General features: G+C 46.6%; 1 protein-coding gene across 2 annotated transcripts; it reads left to right on the top strand.

The window, feature by feature from the left end:
- Nucleotides 1–810: 810 nt before the first annotated feature.
- Nucleotides 811–18,074, top strand: nop53 (NOP53 ribosome biogenesis factor). 2 transcript variants are annotated; one of them, XM_033014369.1, is made up of 13 exons: nucleotides 811–1,259; nucleotides 2,154–2,218; nucleotides 4,055–4,139; nucleotides 5,419–5,606; nucleotides 6,585–6,655; nucleotides 8,024–8,119; nucleotides 8,940–9,044; nucleotides 9,267–9,446; nucleotides 12,198–12,373; nucleotides 13,458–13,524; nucleotides 14,511–14,587; nucleotides 15,424–15,480; nucleotides 17,972–18,074. In XM_033014369.1, exons 1-13 carry the CDS (start codon nucleotides 913–915, stop codon nucleotides 17,976–17,978), a joined length of 1,521 nt encoding a protein of 506 aa, XP_032870260.1. In that variant the 5' UTR covers nucleotides 811–912; the 3' UTR covers nucleotides 17,979–18,074. The 2 variants fall into 2 exon arrangements, with proteins under 2 accessions (XP_032870260.1, XP_032870259.1); XM_033014368.1 differs by having other exon boundaries at nucleotides 9,267–9,452; nucleotides 12,201–12,373.
- Nucleotides 18,075–18,590: the final 516 nt, after the last annotated feature.

The following is an 18,590-nucleotide window of genomic DNA, read 5'->3' as shown; positions in this document are numbered from 1 at the left end:
GCCGTGGCCGGCAGGGGGCGGGCGGGAGGGAGGGGTTGAGGACGGCGCCTGCACTGCAGGGCAAAGATCCTATAGCAAGATGACCGACTCTCACGCAAACGCGTAGTTACGGTCATGGGTGATTATAGGAGCCATTTTAGCAACCAGCCTCCGCCATCTTGCTTCCGGCCAAAGATCGGAACTTTACTTCCGCCTCCGCTCCCGTATCTCCGCTTTGGTCTTTAACTTGGGCGGGGAGAGGGGGGTGTGCGGCCCGGGGTGAGGGAGGTGTGCGGCCCGGGGTGAGGGAGGTGTGCGGCCCGGGGTGAGGGTGGTGTGCGGCCCGGGGCAGCGGGGAGAGGGGCATAGGAGGGGGGGGAGACATTGTAGTGTGGGGGGAGGCGAGGGAGTGCCGGGGGGGAATAGTTGAGGGGTGGGATAGGGCCTAGTGTGTGTTAAGTTGCGGGGAGGTTTACAATGTTTCTTATTTAATGTCCCTTGTCTAGTCTGAAATAAAGTTCATCATTGGATATAAAAATCAGAATAAATATAATTGTGTGCGTTATATGATTATATACATTTATATCACATTCATGTATCGTGTATTTATCAACATTTTATTCTTTAACAAGAATTAACTGAAGTATGAAGTAACAGAATTATGAATCTAACCCTATATCACGCACAAAAACTATTCCCCCGCAATGTTAATTACCCTGCGAGTCGGGTCGGGTAGGTTCCGGTTACTAAAATGGGCGGGGGGAAATGCCCAGGATCCCCTCCGTAGCTACTACACGTCAGCCCATTGCATTTCGTTGGAATAGGCTATCTTGCTCCGCTGTAGGATCTTTGCTGCAGGGGGCGCTGCCCTGGGAGGTTCCGCCGCCGGGAGAAGCGAACGTGCGGCCCGCCTTCGCCCTCGCCCTCTGTGTAATGGCGGCGGCCGCAGCATCACCGGGCCCCAGCGGCCCCACAACGGGCCCCAGCGCTTCCACACCGGGCCCCAGCGCCTCCACACCGGGCCCCAGCGCCCCTACAACGGGCCCCAGCGCCCCCACAACGGGCCCCAGCGCCTCCACACCGGGCCCCAGCGACTCTACACCGGGCCCGGGCCCCAGCGCCTCCACACCGGGCCCCAGCGACTCTACACCGGGCTCCGCCGCCCCGGGCCGCCGCAAACGGCTCAACAAGAACAAGAAGAAGAGTTGGAACAAGCACAGCGACGTGCGGGAGGTGGAGGAGTTCCTGGAGGACGTGCGGCTGCAGGAGCGCATCGTGGGGTGAGTGGGGGATGTGGGTGTGGGTGTGGGGGGGGGGGGGAGTAGGAGGTCACCCGCACAGACACCCACAAACACCCCCGCCCCCCCCCCCCCCCATCCATGACAGATACCCAGAGACATCACTCCCCTCCCAGAGACATCACCCCCCTCCCAGAGACATCACCCCCCTCCCAGAGACATCACCCCCCTCCCAGAGACATCACCCCCCTCCCAGAGACTTCACCCCCCTCCCAAATCACCCCCTACCCACAGAGACCAAGAGAGCTCCTCCCACAACCTTCTCCCCCCCCCCCCCGATCAGGCCAGGGAGGTTTGTCTACCTTCGCACGTGTCAGGACCTTCTGCACATTTTTGACTGTAACACTGACTGCTCTGAAGACACTTCCAATGTCTACCCCGTCCCTCCATCCTCTTGTCTTTCTCCACGGTAAAAAGGAGAAATACTCGTTGAGGACCATGCCCATCTCCTGTGGCTCCACACAGAGTTTACCTCTTTGATTCCTGAGGGGTCCCTCTCTCACTGGTCACCCTTTTTACCCTTTATGAAATCTCTTGGGATTATCCTTAATGCTCTCTGCCAGAAATGTCGCCTGTCCCCCTATTTGCCCTCCCGATTTCCTTTTTTCGTTCCTGAAACTCCTCCAGGGATACACTTGATCCCAGCGGCCCCATGCCTCCTCCTTGCTCTTGATCAAAGCTACATTTTCCCTCGTCATCCAGGCTTCCTTATGTTTACCTGGGCTGTCCTGAACACTTGTTGTGATTGCAGCACCTGATAAAGTGTTAGTATTTGTGTTGATGTGCAACTTCATGTCGAATAGTTTCACTGCAGGACTGGTTCTAACTGCACTTACTCGGTTTCACAATGTCTGATGGAACTTTGTTTATTTTTAGGGGTCTCGTGTCTGAAAAGACAGATGACAGCCTGTACTTTGTTGACACAGGAGATGACAAGAAAGGTGAGAAACCTCTTTCTTCTGGGAGAAATGCACCAGAGTTTGTTCAAAGCCAAACATCTCCATCAGTTGGTGTTTGGAGACACCAAAAAACGGAGGGATATCGATGGCTATTTATAGGCTTCCATTGCAGTGAGAAATGGTCAGATATCCCTCCGTTTTTTCCCGTTGTCGGGGTCTGAAACGGCTGCTATAGACGGCACTATTTACAGCCTCCCCCCCCCCCCCCTCCCGCGGAGATGATCCGCGTTCGCGAATCGGCCGCTTATTAATTGAGACCGCGGCTTCACTTTACCGCGAGTACCTACGTCCCGCGGTCAGAGCACTTTTTCCCGGTAAGTTTTCGCAGGCAGCTCCGAGATTAGCTGTTAAAGACTTATTACTCTACAACAGGCTGGCATTAGTGACAATGTTTAATTTACTGTGTTTTGAATACATATAGTTTAGGCCCTCAACTTCATGAATGAAGTAAGTGAATGAATGAATTAATTTTTTCACATTATAAAAGGGTGCAATTAAATTAATTAAACTCCATACAGATAGATTTTCATAAATTCAGACTTTAGATTTTACCTTTTAGTTAGAGTTGGTCCCTGGCTGTCTAATTTTTTTTGTCTAATTGTAGTCCTGTAGGTCTGTGTCCAAGATGGCTGCCGTGAAGAGAGAGTGGACGCTGGAGCGCTTTGGCTGCCGCTGCTCTCTCTTCACACTGTGTTTTTGATTTTCTGTTTTTGGATTGAATTCTGTTTTTAATTTGTGTCTCTGTGATGTCTTTATTACTTGTTATATTCCGATTATATGTTATTCCGATTACTATGTAAGGTGTCCTTGAGATGTCTGAAAGGCGCCCATTAAATAAAATTTATCATTATTATTATTAAATCTTTGTGTTCCAGGACCTCAACAGGGACTTTGCTTTCAAGGCTTTCTTGCACTTTAATCCACTTCGCAGCACTTTCTTCAGCCTTTTTAATGCTTTTACCACTAAATACAATTACCTGCTGCAAGTTTCCACGACATTTATTCCACAGAACACATCTTCAGTAAAACAGGCATCTGTGAAGCCCCCTCAGCCATTTTGTGTGCTAGCCTGAAACAAAGCGTGTGATTGGCCAACTGGCAGACAACTCAATGTTAAACGTGCTTTGATTGGACTAAATAATTCCCGAAATTTTCCGGTTTTTCTCTAATTTAATAAAAATGTGCAAGTCTTCTTCATATCGAGTTTCAGGGGGTGATTTATATAATTTTTTTTACACAATATGTGAAAATTTCATGTAGTTTGTTGACTTGGGTTACGAAACTGCAGAATAAAGCTCCTTGGCCCACAGCTTAAAACTTTCCTTTTTCTCTGGGGGCTTCTTATTTTAAAAAAGTGCAACGTGACTTCCCAACTTGTTTACTCAGTGGCCTGACTGATAAAAGCAAGTGTGCTGTATGCTGCCTTTGCAACTCTTTCACTTGTTTGCCTCTGTCAGGGAGCTGGATACAGAGAAAGTGGATCCCAAAGCAGCTGCACGTCTTGCCCACCCCCTCTTAGACCTTTCCTACGCACTCCTGACCCAGAGCTCTCTGAAATGGCTCCATGAAGCTCCAAGTTGTCTAAGACCATGGAGTGGTTGAGGAAGGTTCACACTCCACAACCATAACAATGAGGGAAGGCATTAAATCCTGGCTTCCCCCTCAAAATGGGAATAAATGAATGGGAAAGAAAACTCGTAAATGTAGTGAGTAGATTTCAGCGAGATAATGGGGTTATAACCTTGGGTAGCTACTCTTGACAGAAGTTTTAAAGTTCTCTGTGTGCATGAACATTAACGCATTGTTTGTGTTTGATAGACCTGATCCACAATAAGGGAAAGTTGAAGCCTCTGTGGGTTGATCTCGTTCTACAATCAGATTCCAAAGTCGCAGTTCCCAAAGAGTGAGTATATTCCTCCAGTACTCTAGCAGACGTTCCCCTCTAATAAACCTAAACCGTTGCAGATGAAGTGACATAAAATGCCTGTTGCTGTATGATTCTGGTATATGGTACTGATGGGGACAGGTCTGTTACTGTATACGTGTGTTATGCTACTGTGAAGTGCAGGTATAAGGAGCAGGAGAAGAACATAGTGTTCCTTGCACCTGTTCCACCATTCAATAATGCAATGATATTGACCATCTTGTATGTTCCCATGTAGTCAAATACAGTAAACCCTCGTTACTACAGAACTCTTTAAAACTGTTTGGTTTATAGTCTCTTTAAGAACACAGGCTGTTAGTTGCACTGCGGAGGCCATTGAGATTGACATGGTATTGGAATTTATGCTGTTAAAAAGAACTTTGTTCACTCAGCAGCTTAGTGTCTTTGGATGGAGAAATGGAGTTAACATTTTTGATCAATGTCCTTTCACCCTGAACTCTGGGCAGACAGTTAGTCCTGGGGATCTTACTTAGAACGGGAGAGGGTTTCTTGGCCCCAACGCCTCCTGTTTTATTCCCACTCTGGCCGTGGGAATCAGGAACAGGGTAGCGGTTATTGGTGTTCCCTGCGCTGGAGAAGGTGGTGCGGGCGTCCTTTGTGGGCGAACTCTGTGTGGTGAGGGAGGTCCCCACTGAGCTCTCAATGACGGGGCTCCGGGACTCTGTCAATGGGCGGCTAACCCGTACTCCGTTATAGCGGGCAATCGGCAATGACATCACTATCCCCACCCCTCCTCCCGGTCTGTTATACGAGGGTTTACTGTAATTTGCAGTCGAAATATCAGTCTCTTGAATATATCCTGCAGGCTTTCAGTACCTAGCCACGTATAAACAGCTAGTCGGATATGGAGATATCTGGATTGTAGTTTTATAAGAATAGTCATACAGCGCTGAAACAGGCCCTTCGGCCCATCTCATCCATGCCCCATCTAAGCTGGTCCAATTTGACCGGTGTTTGGCCTGTCTCCCTTTAGACTGTCCTTCTCCATGTCCGTGTCCAAATGCCGTGGGTGAAGAATGGAGAAGGCCTGTCAGTGATTTGGAAATGTTGAGCATTAGGCTGGTTGTTCACGGGTTTTATTTCCAGCTCTGGACCTGCTCTAATCTTCACTTACACTTAATTATTATTAAACCCATCACAGTTTTTGTTTGGTGAACTGCTCTTTTTTTTCGTAATCCTCTGCTTTACATTTTTTTGAATCAAGAGGTATTTTTTTTGTATATCCCATTTCTGTTAGTATTTTAGCACATCAGATACCCAACAGTCGGAAGCTAAGAAAGAAAGCGGATCAGGAGAAGCGTTTTGGGATTGTCCGTCGTAAAGAGAGGCTGCTTTATGCCAGACTGAAGAAACCTGCAGTGAAAACCAAGCCTGGAGCCAACAACAACCCCAGCCGAGGCTTCTACGACCTTTGGTCAAACACAAGTAAGCGACAGGTGTTGTACCTCACCTGCGAAGCTCCACCATCCTCTATCGCCAGGACAATGATTCTGATGCTGAGTTGGGTGGCTTAAGGTCCAATGGTATGGACATTACATTCTCCAATTCCCCTCTCCCCCCTTTTTTCTCCCCTTCCACCTACATTCCTTCCTCTAGCTTCACAATTTGCATCTCTTTCATTGTTATGTCTCACACCTGCTGTGTTTCCATCTCGGGCCTTTGTCCACCATCTGCCTATCAAACCCCCCCTCACCTGTATCAACCTATTATATGCCAATTTATCCCACCTCTCCTCTCTTTCACCTCACAATCTGTCTGAAGAAAGGTCGCGACCTGAAACATCTCCCATCCATGTCCTCCAGAAATGCTTCTTGACCAGTAGATCTTTTTTGGGGCCTCTTTTCCAAATCAATACTCTTCATGTTCAAACATTGTCCAGTTGTTCCTAGGGGGACCTGTACCGTTCGACTGTTTCTCTCCTCATCTTCTCTGGCATCGCCACCCAGCCATTCCTCCACCACCAAGACCTGCCTCCATAAATCTGTCCTAGTGTTTAACACCACTGGGCCACAGAGGTTGGTGCTGGGTTGGAGAAAGGAATAAGGCTCGCAGTACAGGTCTTTTTACTTAGAATCATATAACCAACATGAAATACCAAAAAACTGTAAGCACTGGAAATCTAATTAAAGACGGAAACATTTATCAGGTGTGGCTGCATCTGTGCGAAGATAAATATGATCATTAATGTCAGTTGAAGATGACGTTTTTAATGTTTTTATTTCATAACTATCTTGACCTTTTCTCCAGCTATAGATGTTATCCTACCTGTTATTTACAGTATTCTGTTTTTTATCAGATCTGTAGTTTTTTTTTTTGCTTTTTATAATCTTGGTTTGTGAATATATGTCCAGCCTTTGCCACCACTCTTGGTGTCAATCCACTGTTTTGCTTGTTTTTCTTAAGATCCTCTTGACCAAGAGCTTGAAGGCAAAGAGGAGTGGTTCCTGGAACAGACCAAGAGAAAAAGGCCAAAGGTAGGTGTGTGAGGATCGCAAAAGCAGTTTTAGTTGAACACACATGGCAGTAGTGTCATAGAGTCATGGTCATAGAGTTATACAGCATGGACTCGGGCACATCTGAACACCTTGTCCATGCATATAGGCATTTTTATTCTGGGGTAGTGACTTGGTGCCTCTCAGTACGGCAAGATGTAAGGAGCAGGTCATCTTCAATCAATGCAACGCAGTGGCGCAGCGGGTAGAGCCATTGCCTCAGCTCTAGAGGTGGAGGCCCTATTCTTCAGCTCTGTTTTCTGTCCCTGGTTTGCTGGCAGGCGCTTGCATGGGGAAAGCAGAAGAATGCTGGAAGTATGGCTTTGCTGTGCATGCCTGTATGCAGAGCTACAGTTATCTTCAACCTGTTCTTTTTTTTTTTTTTAGATTCCTTTATTGTCATTCAGACCTTTCGGTCTGAACGAAATTATGTTGCCTGCAGTCATACACAGAACCAATAAAAACAAAACATACAATAAACACAAATTAAACATCCACCACAGGGTGTTCCTGCAGGGTTGTGACAGGGGAGACATTCAAGTTGTTGTTTTCTCCAGATGTCTGTTACCATGACAGCCTCTGCTTGAGAGAAGAGGGACAGCAATGTTGTGACCATTTATGTTTCTGGCACAGTATCCTGGGAGTTTCAGCATTGAGATAAGACAAAAAATTAATTAATAACTAATTTCTCTCTGAGTTCCTCCTAGATTTTCCATGCTTTCGGCTGCTAAGTCTTGTATTATTTCCCAACACTGTCTCTTGATCAACAGTAAAACACAGTGCTGGCGGAGCTCAGTGGGTTGGGCAGCATCTGTGGAGTGAATGGAGTGACTCTTTGGGTCAGGACCCTTCATTTGTTGATCTTTTCCCTCTAATGTAAGACCCATAAGGCAACTGTTTTTTACTGAGTTGTAGACTGTCATTTAAGCTGCATTTCTGTCTGTAGATCAATGTCCATGTATCTGATAAGCATGGCAGCACATTTTGCAACGTTAAGTAAATGTATATTGTTTGTAAGTAGATAAATTAAATGGAGAATATTACACACTGAGGCAGGACAATATTCTAGCCTTGGTGTGAGTATTAAATCAACTGTTATAAGGCCACACGGCACGAAACAGGCCCTTCAGTCAAGCTTGCCCATGTTGACAAAGATGCTCCATCTGTGTTATTCTGTTAATCCCATAATCTAAACCTTTCCTATCCAGCTGTTGTGCAGTTTTCCAGATTTTCTGAAATGTGAAACCTGTTTTCACTTTGGGCATGAATAACTTTCAGAGGAAACAGATTTTAGTTTAGTTGCAATGAAGGATGCTTACGCCTTTACATTTTCTTCTTTATGGTAAACAGCGCCCAATCAAACAGCAGCAGAAACCCTCACAAGTGTCAGCGATAGAAGTGATTGCCCCGGGAGGATCGTACAACCCCACATTTGAATCTCATCAGGTAAGGTGATGAAAGGTAGTGACCTCTCCTGGAAAAGCACTTTGCAGCTGCACAGACATCAGTGATATTTGCTGCCTGCCACCAATCCTCAAATGCAGAAGGCCTTTTGACCAATCATGCCTGATGGTCATTCAGTGAGTGTCAGTCAGTGAGGGTCGGTCAGTGATAATCAGTAATTGACAGTCGGTGATGGTCGGTCAGAGAGAGTCGGTCAGTGATGGTCAGTGATGCTTGCTGCCTGGCATCAAACCTCCAGATGGCCTTTTGACCAATCACACCTGATAGCTTTTTAACACCTTCCTGCCCTGTGAGCTTGTAATGAATCAGCTGAAGAGTCAACGTATTTTATCAAAGAACAGAAAACAACAATTATCCTGATAAATGCTTGTTACTTTGCTTCATGTAAATAACCGTATATCAGAATTAAATGCACTTGCATAGAGTTTAATGTTGGTAGTATTTTAATTGTAGTTTAGTTTAAAGATACAGCACGTAAACAGGCCCTTCAGCTCAGCTTCTATGTCGAACATCGATCTCCCATTCTTACCAGATCTACGTTATCCCACTTTCTCAGCCACTCCCTACACACATGGGGCAATCTTACAGAGGGACAATTAACTTACAAACCTTTTGGATGTGGGAGGAAACCGGAGCTCCCTGAGAAAACTCACGTGGTCACAGGGAGAGTGTACAAACTCCACACAGACAGCACCCGAGGTCAGGATCGAACCCGGGTCTCTGGTGCTGTGAGGCAGCCGCTCTATCAACTGCGCCACTGTGCCACCTTAATTATATTTGAAAGGATGTCTTGTTCACATAGGCTCTGCTCCTTGCTGCTCATGAAGTGGAAGTTAAGAAGCGGAGAATTGAGGAGAAAATTAATCGGCAGGTATGCTTGCCGCCTGCAGCTGAACTTCCAACACAGGTAAGCGTGGATGTTGTGTTTCCTTTGCCCTTTTCTGACCATAGTTCCCTCTGGTCTCTGTGAGGTTATATCTCACAGGGATGGATGGAATCAGCTCAGCCAGATGCCGATGTGTGTCTTCTCCTCTTTGATCTTCCGTGGCTGCTGCTGCTGCTGCTGCCTCCCACTGCTTGGACCTGATGTATGATCTTATCTAACGGGTTATGTCTGATGCACTTGCAGGAAACAGTCCTCCAGGAGTTGTGTCAGGGATTGCTGGAGGAATCTGAAGGTGAGGAACAGGAGCCAGACACTCATCCCAGTGGCAACACAGAGGCAGCAGAAGGACCCGTGTGGAATGTTTTCTCTTGTGAGAAGAAAACTGAAAAGGATCGGAAAAGGGAAAAGATATTCAAAAGACAGGTGGGTGTTGTTATATTCCGGACGGGAGAATGAAGAACTAGGCTTACACACTGCTTGCCTGGATCATGAGAGAGATTTAGTACCCAGCATTCCCTGAACACCAACTCATTAACAGACACATGAATATGTATGACTATATTACAGGTGTGATGTAGACAGCAAAGATCCTATAGCAAGCAAGATAGAACACTCGACGAAAAAGACTTAGTACGGTCATGGGCAGATTCATGGGTAATTTTCGGCCCCATTTCCGTAACCGGCTTCCGTCTCCACACCAAAGATCCCATAGCGGAGCAAAGATACTAGTGCGGAGACGGAAGCCGGTTACGGAAACATCCTTGGTAAAAATCTTCTCATTTTCAGTTTTATCATTTATTAACACAAACTGTTGATTGCACTGCGGGTCGGGTCGGGTTGGGTTACTGAAATGGATGAAAAAAAGGCCCACGTTCCGCTACTTTGCGTACTACACGTCAGCCCATTGCATTTAGAAGGAGTGGTCTATCTTGCTTTGCTACAGGATCTTTGGTAGACAGGAGCAAAGCTTCCAGTGACAAGGCTGCACTGTTGAGGTGTTGAAACTCGGGCCCATCTGCTGATCAGTAGGTGTTAAACTAACCTAAACTAAATGTACCAACACTATTGTGAAGAGAAGTCAACTAAAATAAACATTTAATTGGTTGGATCAATAAATGGTGCGTTATTGGAGAAGTGACATGGGTAAGAAGGCATCTGGTGTGCGTGCTTTCATTGGTCAGGGCATTGAGTACAAGAGTCAGGATACCATGATGTAGCTTTATAGACTTTGGTCAGGTTGCATTTGGAATATGAGTACCTGGAGCGCTGGGCTGGGGTTGGGGGGGGGGGGGGGGGGTGTGGTGAGTACCTGGAGCGCTGGGCTGGGGTTGGGGAGGGGGGGGGGGGGGGGGTTGAGTACCTGGAGCACTGGGCTGGGGTTGGTGGGGGGGTGGGGGTGTGGTGAGTACCTGGAGCGCTGGGCTGGGGTTGGGGGTTGGGGGTGTGGTGAGTACCTGCAGCGCTGGGCTGGGGTTGGGGGGGGTGGGGGTGTGGTGAGTACCTGGAGCGCTGGGCTGGGGTTGGGGGGGGGGGGGTTGAGTACCTGGAGCGCTGGGCTGTGCTGGGGTTGGGGGTGGAGCCAGATATGATAGTGGTCTTTAAGAGACTTACACAGGTAGATGGATATGCAGGGAATGGAGGCATATGGATTATGTGCTGGCAGATGAGATTTGGCCTTTACATCATGTTCAGCACGGATATTGTGGGCTGAATGGCCTGTTCCTGTGCTGTGCTGTTCTATGTTAAATGAAGGACATAATGAAGGTCTAATAGGATTTGTCATTCATATGGGGCACAGAATGTAAACAGGTCACATTGGATGCACCCAGAAAACCAGAATAATTTCCCTGCCTGATGATGAGAGACATCCTTGCGCACAAAGAATTCCCACGACTCCAGTCTGGGAATGTGAGGACAGCTCAGGGTTTCCCAAGCTCTGCCGAGTGGGCAGCTGGGAACTGAGGGCAGTGGGAGTAGCGGTGTCAGTACAGAGTCGTGCAGCACACAATCAGGCCCACCATCCTACAACTGTTCTCGTTCCTCATGCAGCAAACAGGAAAGGAGCAATTGTCCATCTCTTTTGTGTTTGGTCACACTATAAAGCACATATGATGGTCACTTAGTAATAAGATTACTAACATTATCTAACTGTATTATCGATTCTATATTTATGTGTGTGTGTTGTTTTCACGGGCCTGGTCAGTTGAAGCAACTAAGAACTTAATTGTTCTGTTGGTGGTACATAGGACAATTAAACACTCTCGACTCACCCACACCAGCTGTCTGGAGGCTGTAACCCAGACATTCATCAATGGGATTTACAGAGGGTTGGCACAGTTCATGAATATAGACTGGTCCTCATTTATTGGCCTTAATGCTGGCAGTTTGGATAAGATTAGTCTGATCTTTGACCTTGACTGCTAGTGGACTCTGATGGTTTACACCTACTGTTTCCTCTCCCTCGCCACCTTTCTCCAACTTTTACTGGTATGACAATTCATCAACTACTGCCTGTGTTAAGTTTCATTTGTCTGCAGAGAATCTCTTGCCCTGTAAGGGGACATGTAAGAGAAGGACATAGAGCAGACAGCTTATTGTACTGCCATTGAAAGCCCATAGAGCTGTACTGCACAGACACGGGCCCTTCTGCCCATTTAGTCCATGCTGACCAAGTTGGCATAGTGGGCTAGTCCATAGTGGCCAAGTATTTGTCCCAGAGCCCTCTAATTCCTTCCTATTTGTATATCTGTCCAAATTGCTAATAAAAGTAATATTTACAGCTCGTACCAGATACAGATTACCCTCTGAGTGAAAAAGTTACACTTGAGATCCCTCTTAAATCTCTGCTCTCACCTTAAGCCTGTGTCGTGTGGTTTTAGTTTCTTCTACTCTGGGGAACAGATCTATTGGAAGCTGCCGTTGGTTCTGTCTCACTGCCCCTTCAGGCAGTGTGTCCCAGAGCTCTGTTGCATGATGACTCCACCAGTCATTGTTCACAACTCTCATCAGTCCTTCTGTCAGTCACCATTCCAGACTTCGTAGATCTTCCCAAATTTAGAATCCATTACCCTGAGGAAAAAGACCATCAATGTTAAGCAGCCTTGCCTTGGGATTGTCCTGCCCGTGTTCACCATGTCTGTCTCCAACTGTGTGTCTCGTGTCATCTCATCTCAGGAGCTGAGGATAAAGGAGCAGAAGCAGGCACGGGAGAGGCAGCAGCAGCTGTTCCGCCTGCGATCTATCAAGGGGGAAGTGAGGCAACTGGAGCTGAGACGGGCAGAGAAGAAAGCCGAGCGCACAGAGAAACGGAAAGTAGAAGCCAACAAGCCTCGCCGTCTGGGCCGCTTGAAGTGAGTGTTCCTGCATTGCCTCTGGGAGTGTCTGTGCCTACAGTGAAGTCTGATACAGCAAGGGATATCCACTGTTCTTTGCCTTAAATACACTTGGTGATGGAACTTCCACTGTGATTTTACTAATTACACAGAACATTGAAAAGTACAGCACAGGAATAGGTCCGAATATGTGTCAAGACCAATTCTTATTTGCCTGCAAATAATCCCAGTCCATCCATTCCCTGCATTCCATGTACCTATCCACGAGTCTTTTAAACACCACTATCATTTCTGCTTCCACCACCTCCGCCGGCACCTATTCCTGGCATTCACCATCCTCTGTGTAGAAAAAAAAACACACGCATATCTTTGGCCTCCTTAAAACTATTGGTGAGTCACTTGAAACGGAGATGCATCGAGGTAATTGTAGACAAGCTGGACTATAAAAGTTGACTTTGTTTCTGGAAGCAGCTGAGGATAACGCAGCAAGCGTTGGGTTAGTCAGTGTCACTGCCTGTGCAGACGGGGCCTCGAGTCTTGGCTTCTGTGTTGCTGCAAATGCTGGAGACTCTGCAACTAACAGTAAAGTTTTCTGCATTATGCAGGGAAAGAACAGACAAAGTTCCCAGAACCTAACGTGGAACAATAACTGGAATTGTTCCTGTTTAATGAAGCAAGTAGCACATGTTGAGAGGAAGTGAGGGATATCTGAGTCTCTGGTCACTCATCTGTTTCGATATAGCAGCTCTGCTACTTTGTCAAGTGCATCATCACTGTTGTTGATGGTGAAGAGGCAACTGGGTGTAGGGATTGGTCCTACAGCATTTTAACAGTGTGTAAAGGCATCATGTTTGGAACAAACATAGTGGGCTGAAGGTCCCGTTCCTGTGCTGTACTGTTTAATGTTCTATGTTCTCATTCAGGCTGGAGTGTTACACCTGCACCTGTTCACACTGAATGTTGCCCATTCTGTTTGTGCTCTCAGTGAGGTGTCGCCTTGTTTTTATTCGGGTTTGCAGTAGCTGTAGTTAGTGTGCTTGCATTAGGGTTAGGGTTAGGGCTTGTGGGTCTGCTGACTGGGAGTGCTTACTGTCCTGTCTAGGTACCAGGACCCTGACCTTGACGTCAAGCTCAGTGACGAGCTCGCTGGATCACTGCGGGCATTGAAGGTTGGTATTGCTGCATCTTCTCCACAGTTTGCTGCACAGTCCCTTTTTATTCTACTCCCCTGTTTTATATTCTTCCCTCCACCCCCCCCCCACCATGACATCTCCTTCCATCCCATCTCTCCCTCCTCCTACATACATCCAGCCTCTTTACCCCTTCCATTTCCCACTCCCTGCATGGGGCAATAGTGGCTTCTGTCCCGAGGACAGTGTTGGAACAACGTCAGCTGTTGTGTCACGCACTCACTCTCGTACCTCTGACTATTCCTCCCATCCATCCTTTCCCACCCCACTGAGTGTTCCCAGGGACGGATTGTCCACGCCTGCCCCATGACGAGAGCCATCCTTGCGCACAAAGTATTCCCGGCTGTGGCTGGGAATGTGAAGAAAGCTCAGGGTTTCCCGGGCACTGCCCAGTGGGCTAAGCTCTGGGAACTGAGGACAGGCGTGACATCCCGAGTTTCCCTTTCCATTCCCAACTCAAGGGCAATGCCCTGGCTTTTCAGTTTCTGTTTGTTATTGTCACGTGTACTGGGTACAGTGAAAAGCTTTGTTTTGCTGCTATTCAAATATACCATGGACTCGAGGAACTGCAGATGCTGGTTTACAACAAAACACGCAAAGGGGTGGAGTAACTCAGCAGGCCAGGCAGCATCTTTAGGGAACGTGGATAGAAACAGGGTCCCGACTCGAAACGGCATCTATCCATCTTCCCCAGAGATGCTGCCTGACTCGCTAAGTTACTCTAGCATTTCATCTTTTTTAGATATGCCATGCCATAGCACAATATACCATACTATCATTTATATTTAACTAGATTTTTATCAGGATGCACCACATCCAGAACCTTGCTTTTGTTATTGAAGTAACTGAATGTAAATGTCTGCAGTTCCCAGAGTGACGTAGGTTGGACTGCTGCGCTGCTAATGTTCACCTCGAATGCAAGTGGTGACAGCCTCTGATCTGTTGTGTGACTCTTGCTTTGACAGCCAGAGGGCAGCATTCTTGCTGATCGCTTTAAGAGCTTACAGAAGAGGAATCTGATCGAACCTCGTCAAAGAGCAAAGTAAGTGGGTGTGTAGAACAAGCTGCTGGAGGAGGTAGTTGAGGCAGGTACTATTGTAACGTTTAAGAAACATTTAGACAGGTACATGGATAGGATATGTTTGGAGGGATCTGGGCCAAATGCAGGCAGGTGTGACTAGTGTAGGTGGGACTTGTTGGTGGGTGTGAGCAAGTTGGGCCAAATGACCTGTTTCCACACTGTATGTCGTTTGTGTGGCCGTTTTAATGTGACATCACGGGCCAGACACTCCCAGCCCAGCTCCCCTTTGACTAACAGGCCTTTTATATTTGTAATCAGTAACAGAGTAATAATGGATCCTCTGCCCACATTGTTATGCACCATTTAAAGTTCTGGAACAAAATAGGTAATGATATTCTCCATCTTTACTGCACATGGCTTGGACTCTTACAAAGAGCTGAGTTCAACAATGCCCTTTGCAATCTTGGGGAGTCCCAAACTGCGATATAAACAAAGAAACAGGTTTGATATGTGATCAGCGTTATAATGGAAACGACATAACAAGATTGCATAAACTACAATGAGACAGAATAAATATTGTAGTGACGTTAATGAATCGACAGGTGTTGACCCACGGGGGAAAAAATAATGAATGGTTACCTTTGAATTATGTAATTGGTCTTTCTGTAGACGATAGGATTGGAGGGATATGGACCAAATGGGATTAGTAGGTGTGGACAAGTTAGGCCAAAGGGTCTGTTTCCATGCTGTATGAGTCTTATGGCAGATGTGGCCTGGTTTTGCTGCTTGATTAGTAAATAGCTTTGCCTGCTTTGATGAGCTCTTGGGAACACCCATTCCTGACTTTTCTTTCCTAGATTCAAGAGGAAGCACAAGCTAAAATACGTTGAGAAAAGAGCGTTCCGAGAAATCACGTAAGTCTACCATCGTCTGTCCCACAGCAGAGGCCAGTATTAATGTGAGCTCAGTAGCCCAGCGTAACGTAACTCGGCACTTCCTCATTCAAGTGTGAAGCTTGTGATTATTGTGTCCAGTATTTGTGGGGAATTGCGAGCTGTGGGTGAAGTGTTTGTGAGACAGACAGGGCTTGAAATTATTTAAGATTCAGCATTGATCACAGTTTAGTGATGGGCCTGTGTGCTAATCCTCTGCCTCATGTACACACTGCAGTTGCTGTCTCCAGCCTTACACCATCACCCCAACCCAACTCTACTGGTCTATCTTAACAAACACGTCACACACCGTTCATTCTGAAGAAGGGTCCAGACCGAAACGTCACGTATCCATGATCTCCACAGATGCTGCCTGACCTGTTGAGTTACTCCAGTATTCTGTGAAACGTCACCTATCCATGTTCTCCACAGATGCTGCCTGACCTGCTGAGTTACTCCAGAGCTTTGTGTTTACCCATCATTTCACATCCTGATTCCGCTTTCAAAGAACAAACTACAATGTGCCAGAGTAATTTGGCAGGTCAGTCAGCATCGTAGCGAATGGATGGGCGATGTTTTGGGTTGGGACCCTTCTTCAGACAAGTACCACGGTAACAACTGCTGCTTTGTACTGTGTGTGTTGGAGTAAGCCCCTCGAGTTTGCTCCACATTTAGTAAGATCATTCCTGATTGACTTGTAACCTGAATGCCACATCCTTGCCTGCTGTCTGTAACTACCCGTGAAGAAGTGTTGCAGTATGTGTGTGTGTGTGTGTGTGTGTGTGTGTGTGTGTGTGTGTGCGCCTGCCTGTGTGTCTCTCTCTCTCTCTGCCCAGCTCTCTGGTTTTCCCCCCTCCCCTCCAGTTTAATTTCTCTGGAACTATGTGGCGCTCCGGACATCTGGAACAACTTACAATCATTTTCCATTTAATCTGGAAATTTCTGGCAAGGGCCCTCTGCCAGCAAATCCCAGTGCCTCCTGCATTCACGACTGTGTCTTTGCTCTTACCTCCAATCTCCTTACCTTGCTTTAACCTTTCCCACTGCCTTATCTCCTTCTCCCTCTCTCCCTCCTAAGTGAAATATTACTCATCCACTTTGCCCCATCCCCGCTCAGCCTGTCCTTGCGATGGGACAAGGGGATGTAACTGCTGCCCCATTCTGTTTTAATTATAGTCACTACCCTGACTGATGAATGGATAGGAATGCAGCAGAAAGCTTCTTGGCCACTCTGTCTACATGTGACATCACTTTCAGGGAACTATGTACAACCACTTCCCCTCCAACCTTACCCCTGCTTTGAGATTTTTATTTCCTGCCATTTTAATGAATTTCCATACTTTTCCCCAGGAAAAATCCCTCGCTCAATTTTGTCTTTGCACAATCTATGTTTCTCAGCTCTCTCTTCCTCTTCAAACCAAGCTGCCCCGATCATCCCCACTTGATTAGACATCACCATTTCTCATCAATCCTGCTGAGCTGGTGATGAGTGAAGGGGAACTTGATGCGTTACGTGTATGAATGTGATTCTTGTACAAGCCTCAACTCTACTGTGTATTACTTTACTCTTCCAGCAGAATCAAATTCATTTCAAAATGGAAGAAAACCAGATTGATATTATCTGTATTTAAATACATTTGGTGCTGGTCAAAATAGAATAACCTTTACGTCTAAGCTCCCGGCTCGGAAGATTCCACTTATTTATCTGACATAAGAGGACAGCTCGATTGCCTGAGCATTAGTTATCCCCGCAAATTGCTGTTGTCACCTCACAGCTGTCTGTAGCTAACGATCTGTCTGAGGAGTGAAAGCTCTTGTCTCTGTCACAGAGACTTTGAATGCTTTGATTCTAATGGTTTAACAATGCACGTGATGCTCTTGCTTCAGCCCTGGTTAATCCCATCGCTGCTGTCAGGACAGTGGGAAGAGGGTGATATTTGTCACTGCTACTGTCCACATGTAAAACACTTACACCAAAGATCCTATAGAAAGCAAGATAGACCACTCCTTCTAAATGCAATGGGCTGACGTGTAGTACGGAGCGGAACGTGGGCCTTTTTTTCATCCATTTCAGTAACCCGACCCGACCCGACTCGCAGTGTAATCAACGTTGCGGGGGAACAGTTTGTGTTAATAAATTATAATTCTGAAAATGAGGAGAATATTTTTCCCAAATAACTTTAATTTTTACAAGATGTTTCCGTAACCGGCTTCCGTCTCCGCACTAGTATCCTATGGGATCTTTGGTGCGGAGACGGAAGCCGGTTTCGTAAATGGGGCCAAAAATTACCCATGAATCTGCCCATGACCGTACTACGTCTTTTTCGTCGAGTGGACTATCTGGCCCGCCATAGGATCTTTGCTTACACTGCGGTTACCATTGAGCACTAAAGTCTCTTGCAGCCCTTGTTATTACACTCCTGTTGTTTCTCAGTGACTTCCATCCCTTACCATTACCATTTTTATTTTTCAGATTGTAGCCTCTGGAAACAGAAGTGAGAATCCTGTGTCTGGAGTTGCTAGTAGCTATATTGTTGTTTGCCAATAAACGTCAGCGACATTTTGCTGTGCACCGACTTGCTGGCTGGCTGTTACTTTGTTCAATGTGGAGGCCGCAGAAACTCTGGTGTGAGTGTTTGGAAGTCTAGCAGCATTTTTGGGCCCTATCTATGCCCCTCATAATTATATATGCTTCTAAAAGTCTCCCCTCAACCTCTGATGTTCTAGAGTAAACAGTGGTGGCACAATTGGTACAGCTGTCTCCTCTGACATCCCACAAACATGTAGGCTTATAGGTTAATTGGCCCCAGTGTGCATGGAGAAGCAAGTGGGATAACATAGAACTAATGAATGGGTGATCGATGGTCAGCGTAGACTTGATGGGCCAAAGGGCCTGTTTCCGTGCTGTATCTATAAATTAAACTAACAAAACAATCCAAATTTGTCCAACATCCCCTTACTGCTAATAATAATCAAACTTTAACGCCTCATGTCGTTCAAAATCATGTTTGGTGAAGATTGTTGCGTTACAGACAATGTCAGCACCAGTTGCTCGGGCACCTGTGCTTGTTGTCTTTGCCAGCAGGTGGTGC

This window comes from Amblyraja radiata, chromosome 41, assembly GCF_010909765.2.
Source record: "Amblyraja radiata isolate CabotCenter1 chromosome 41, sAmbRad1.1.pri, whole genome shotgun sequence".
Taxonomy (NCBI): domain Eukaryota; kingdom Metazoa; phylum Chordata; class Chondrichthyes; order Rajiformes; family Rajidae; genus Amblyraja; species Amblyraja radiata.
This window is presented reverse-complemented; position numbering and strand designations above follow the sequence as displayed.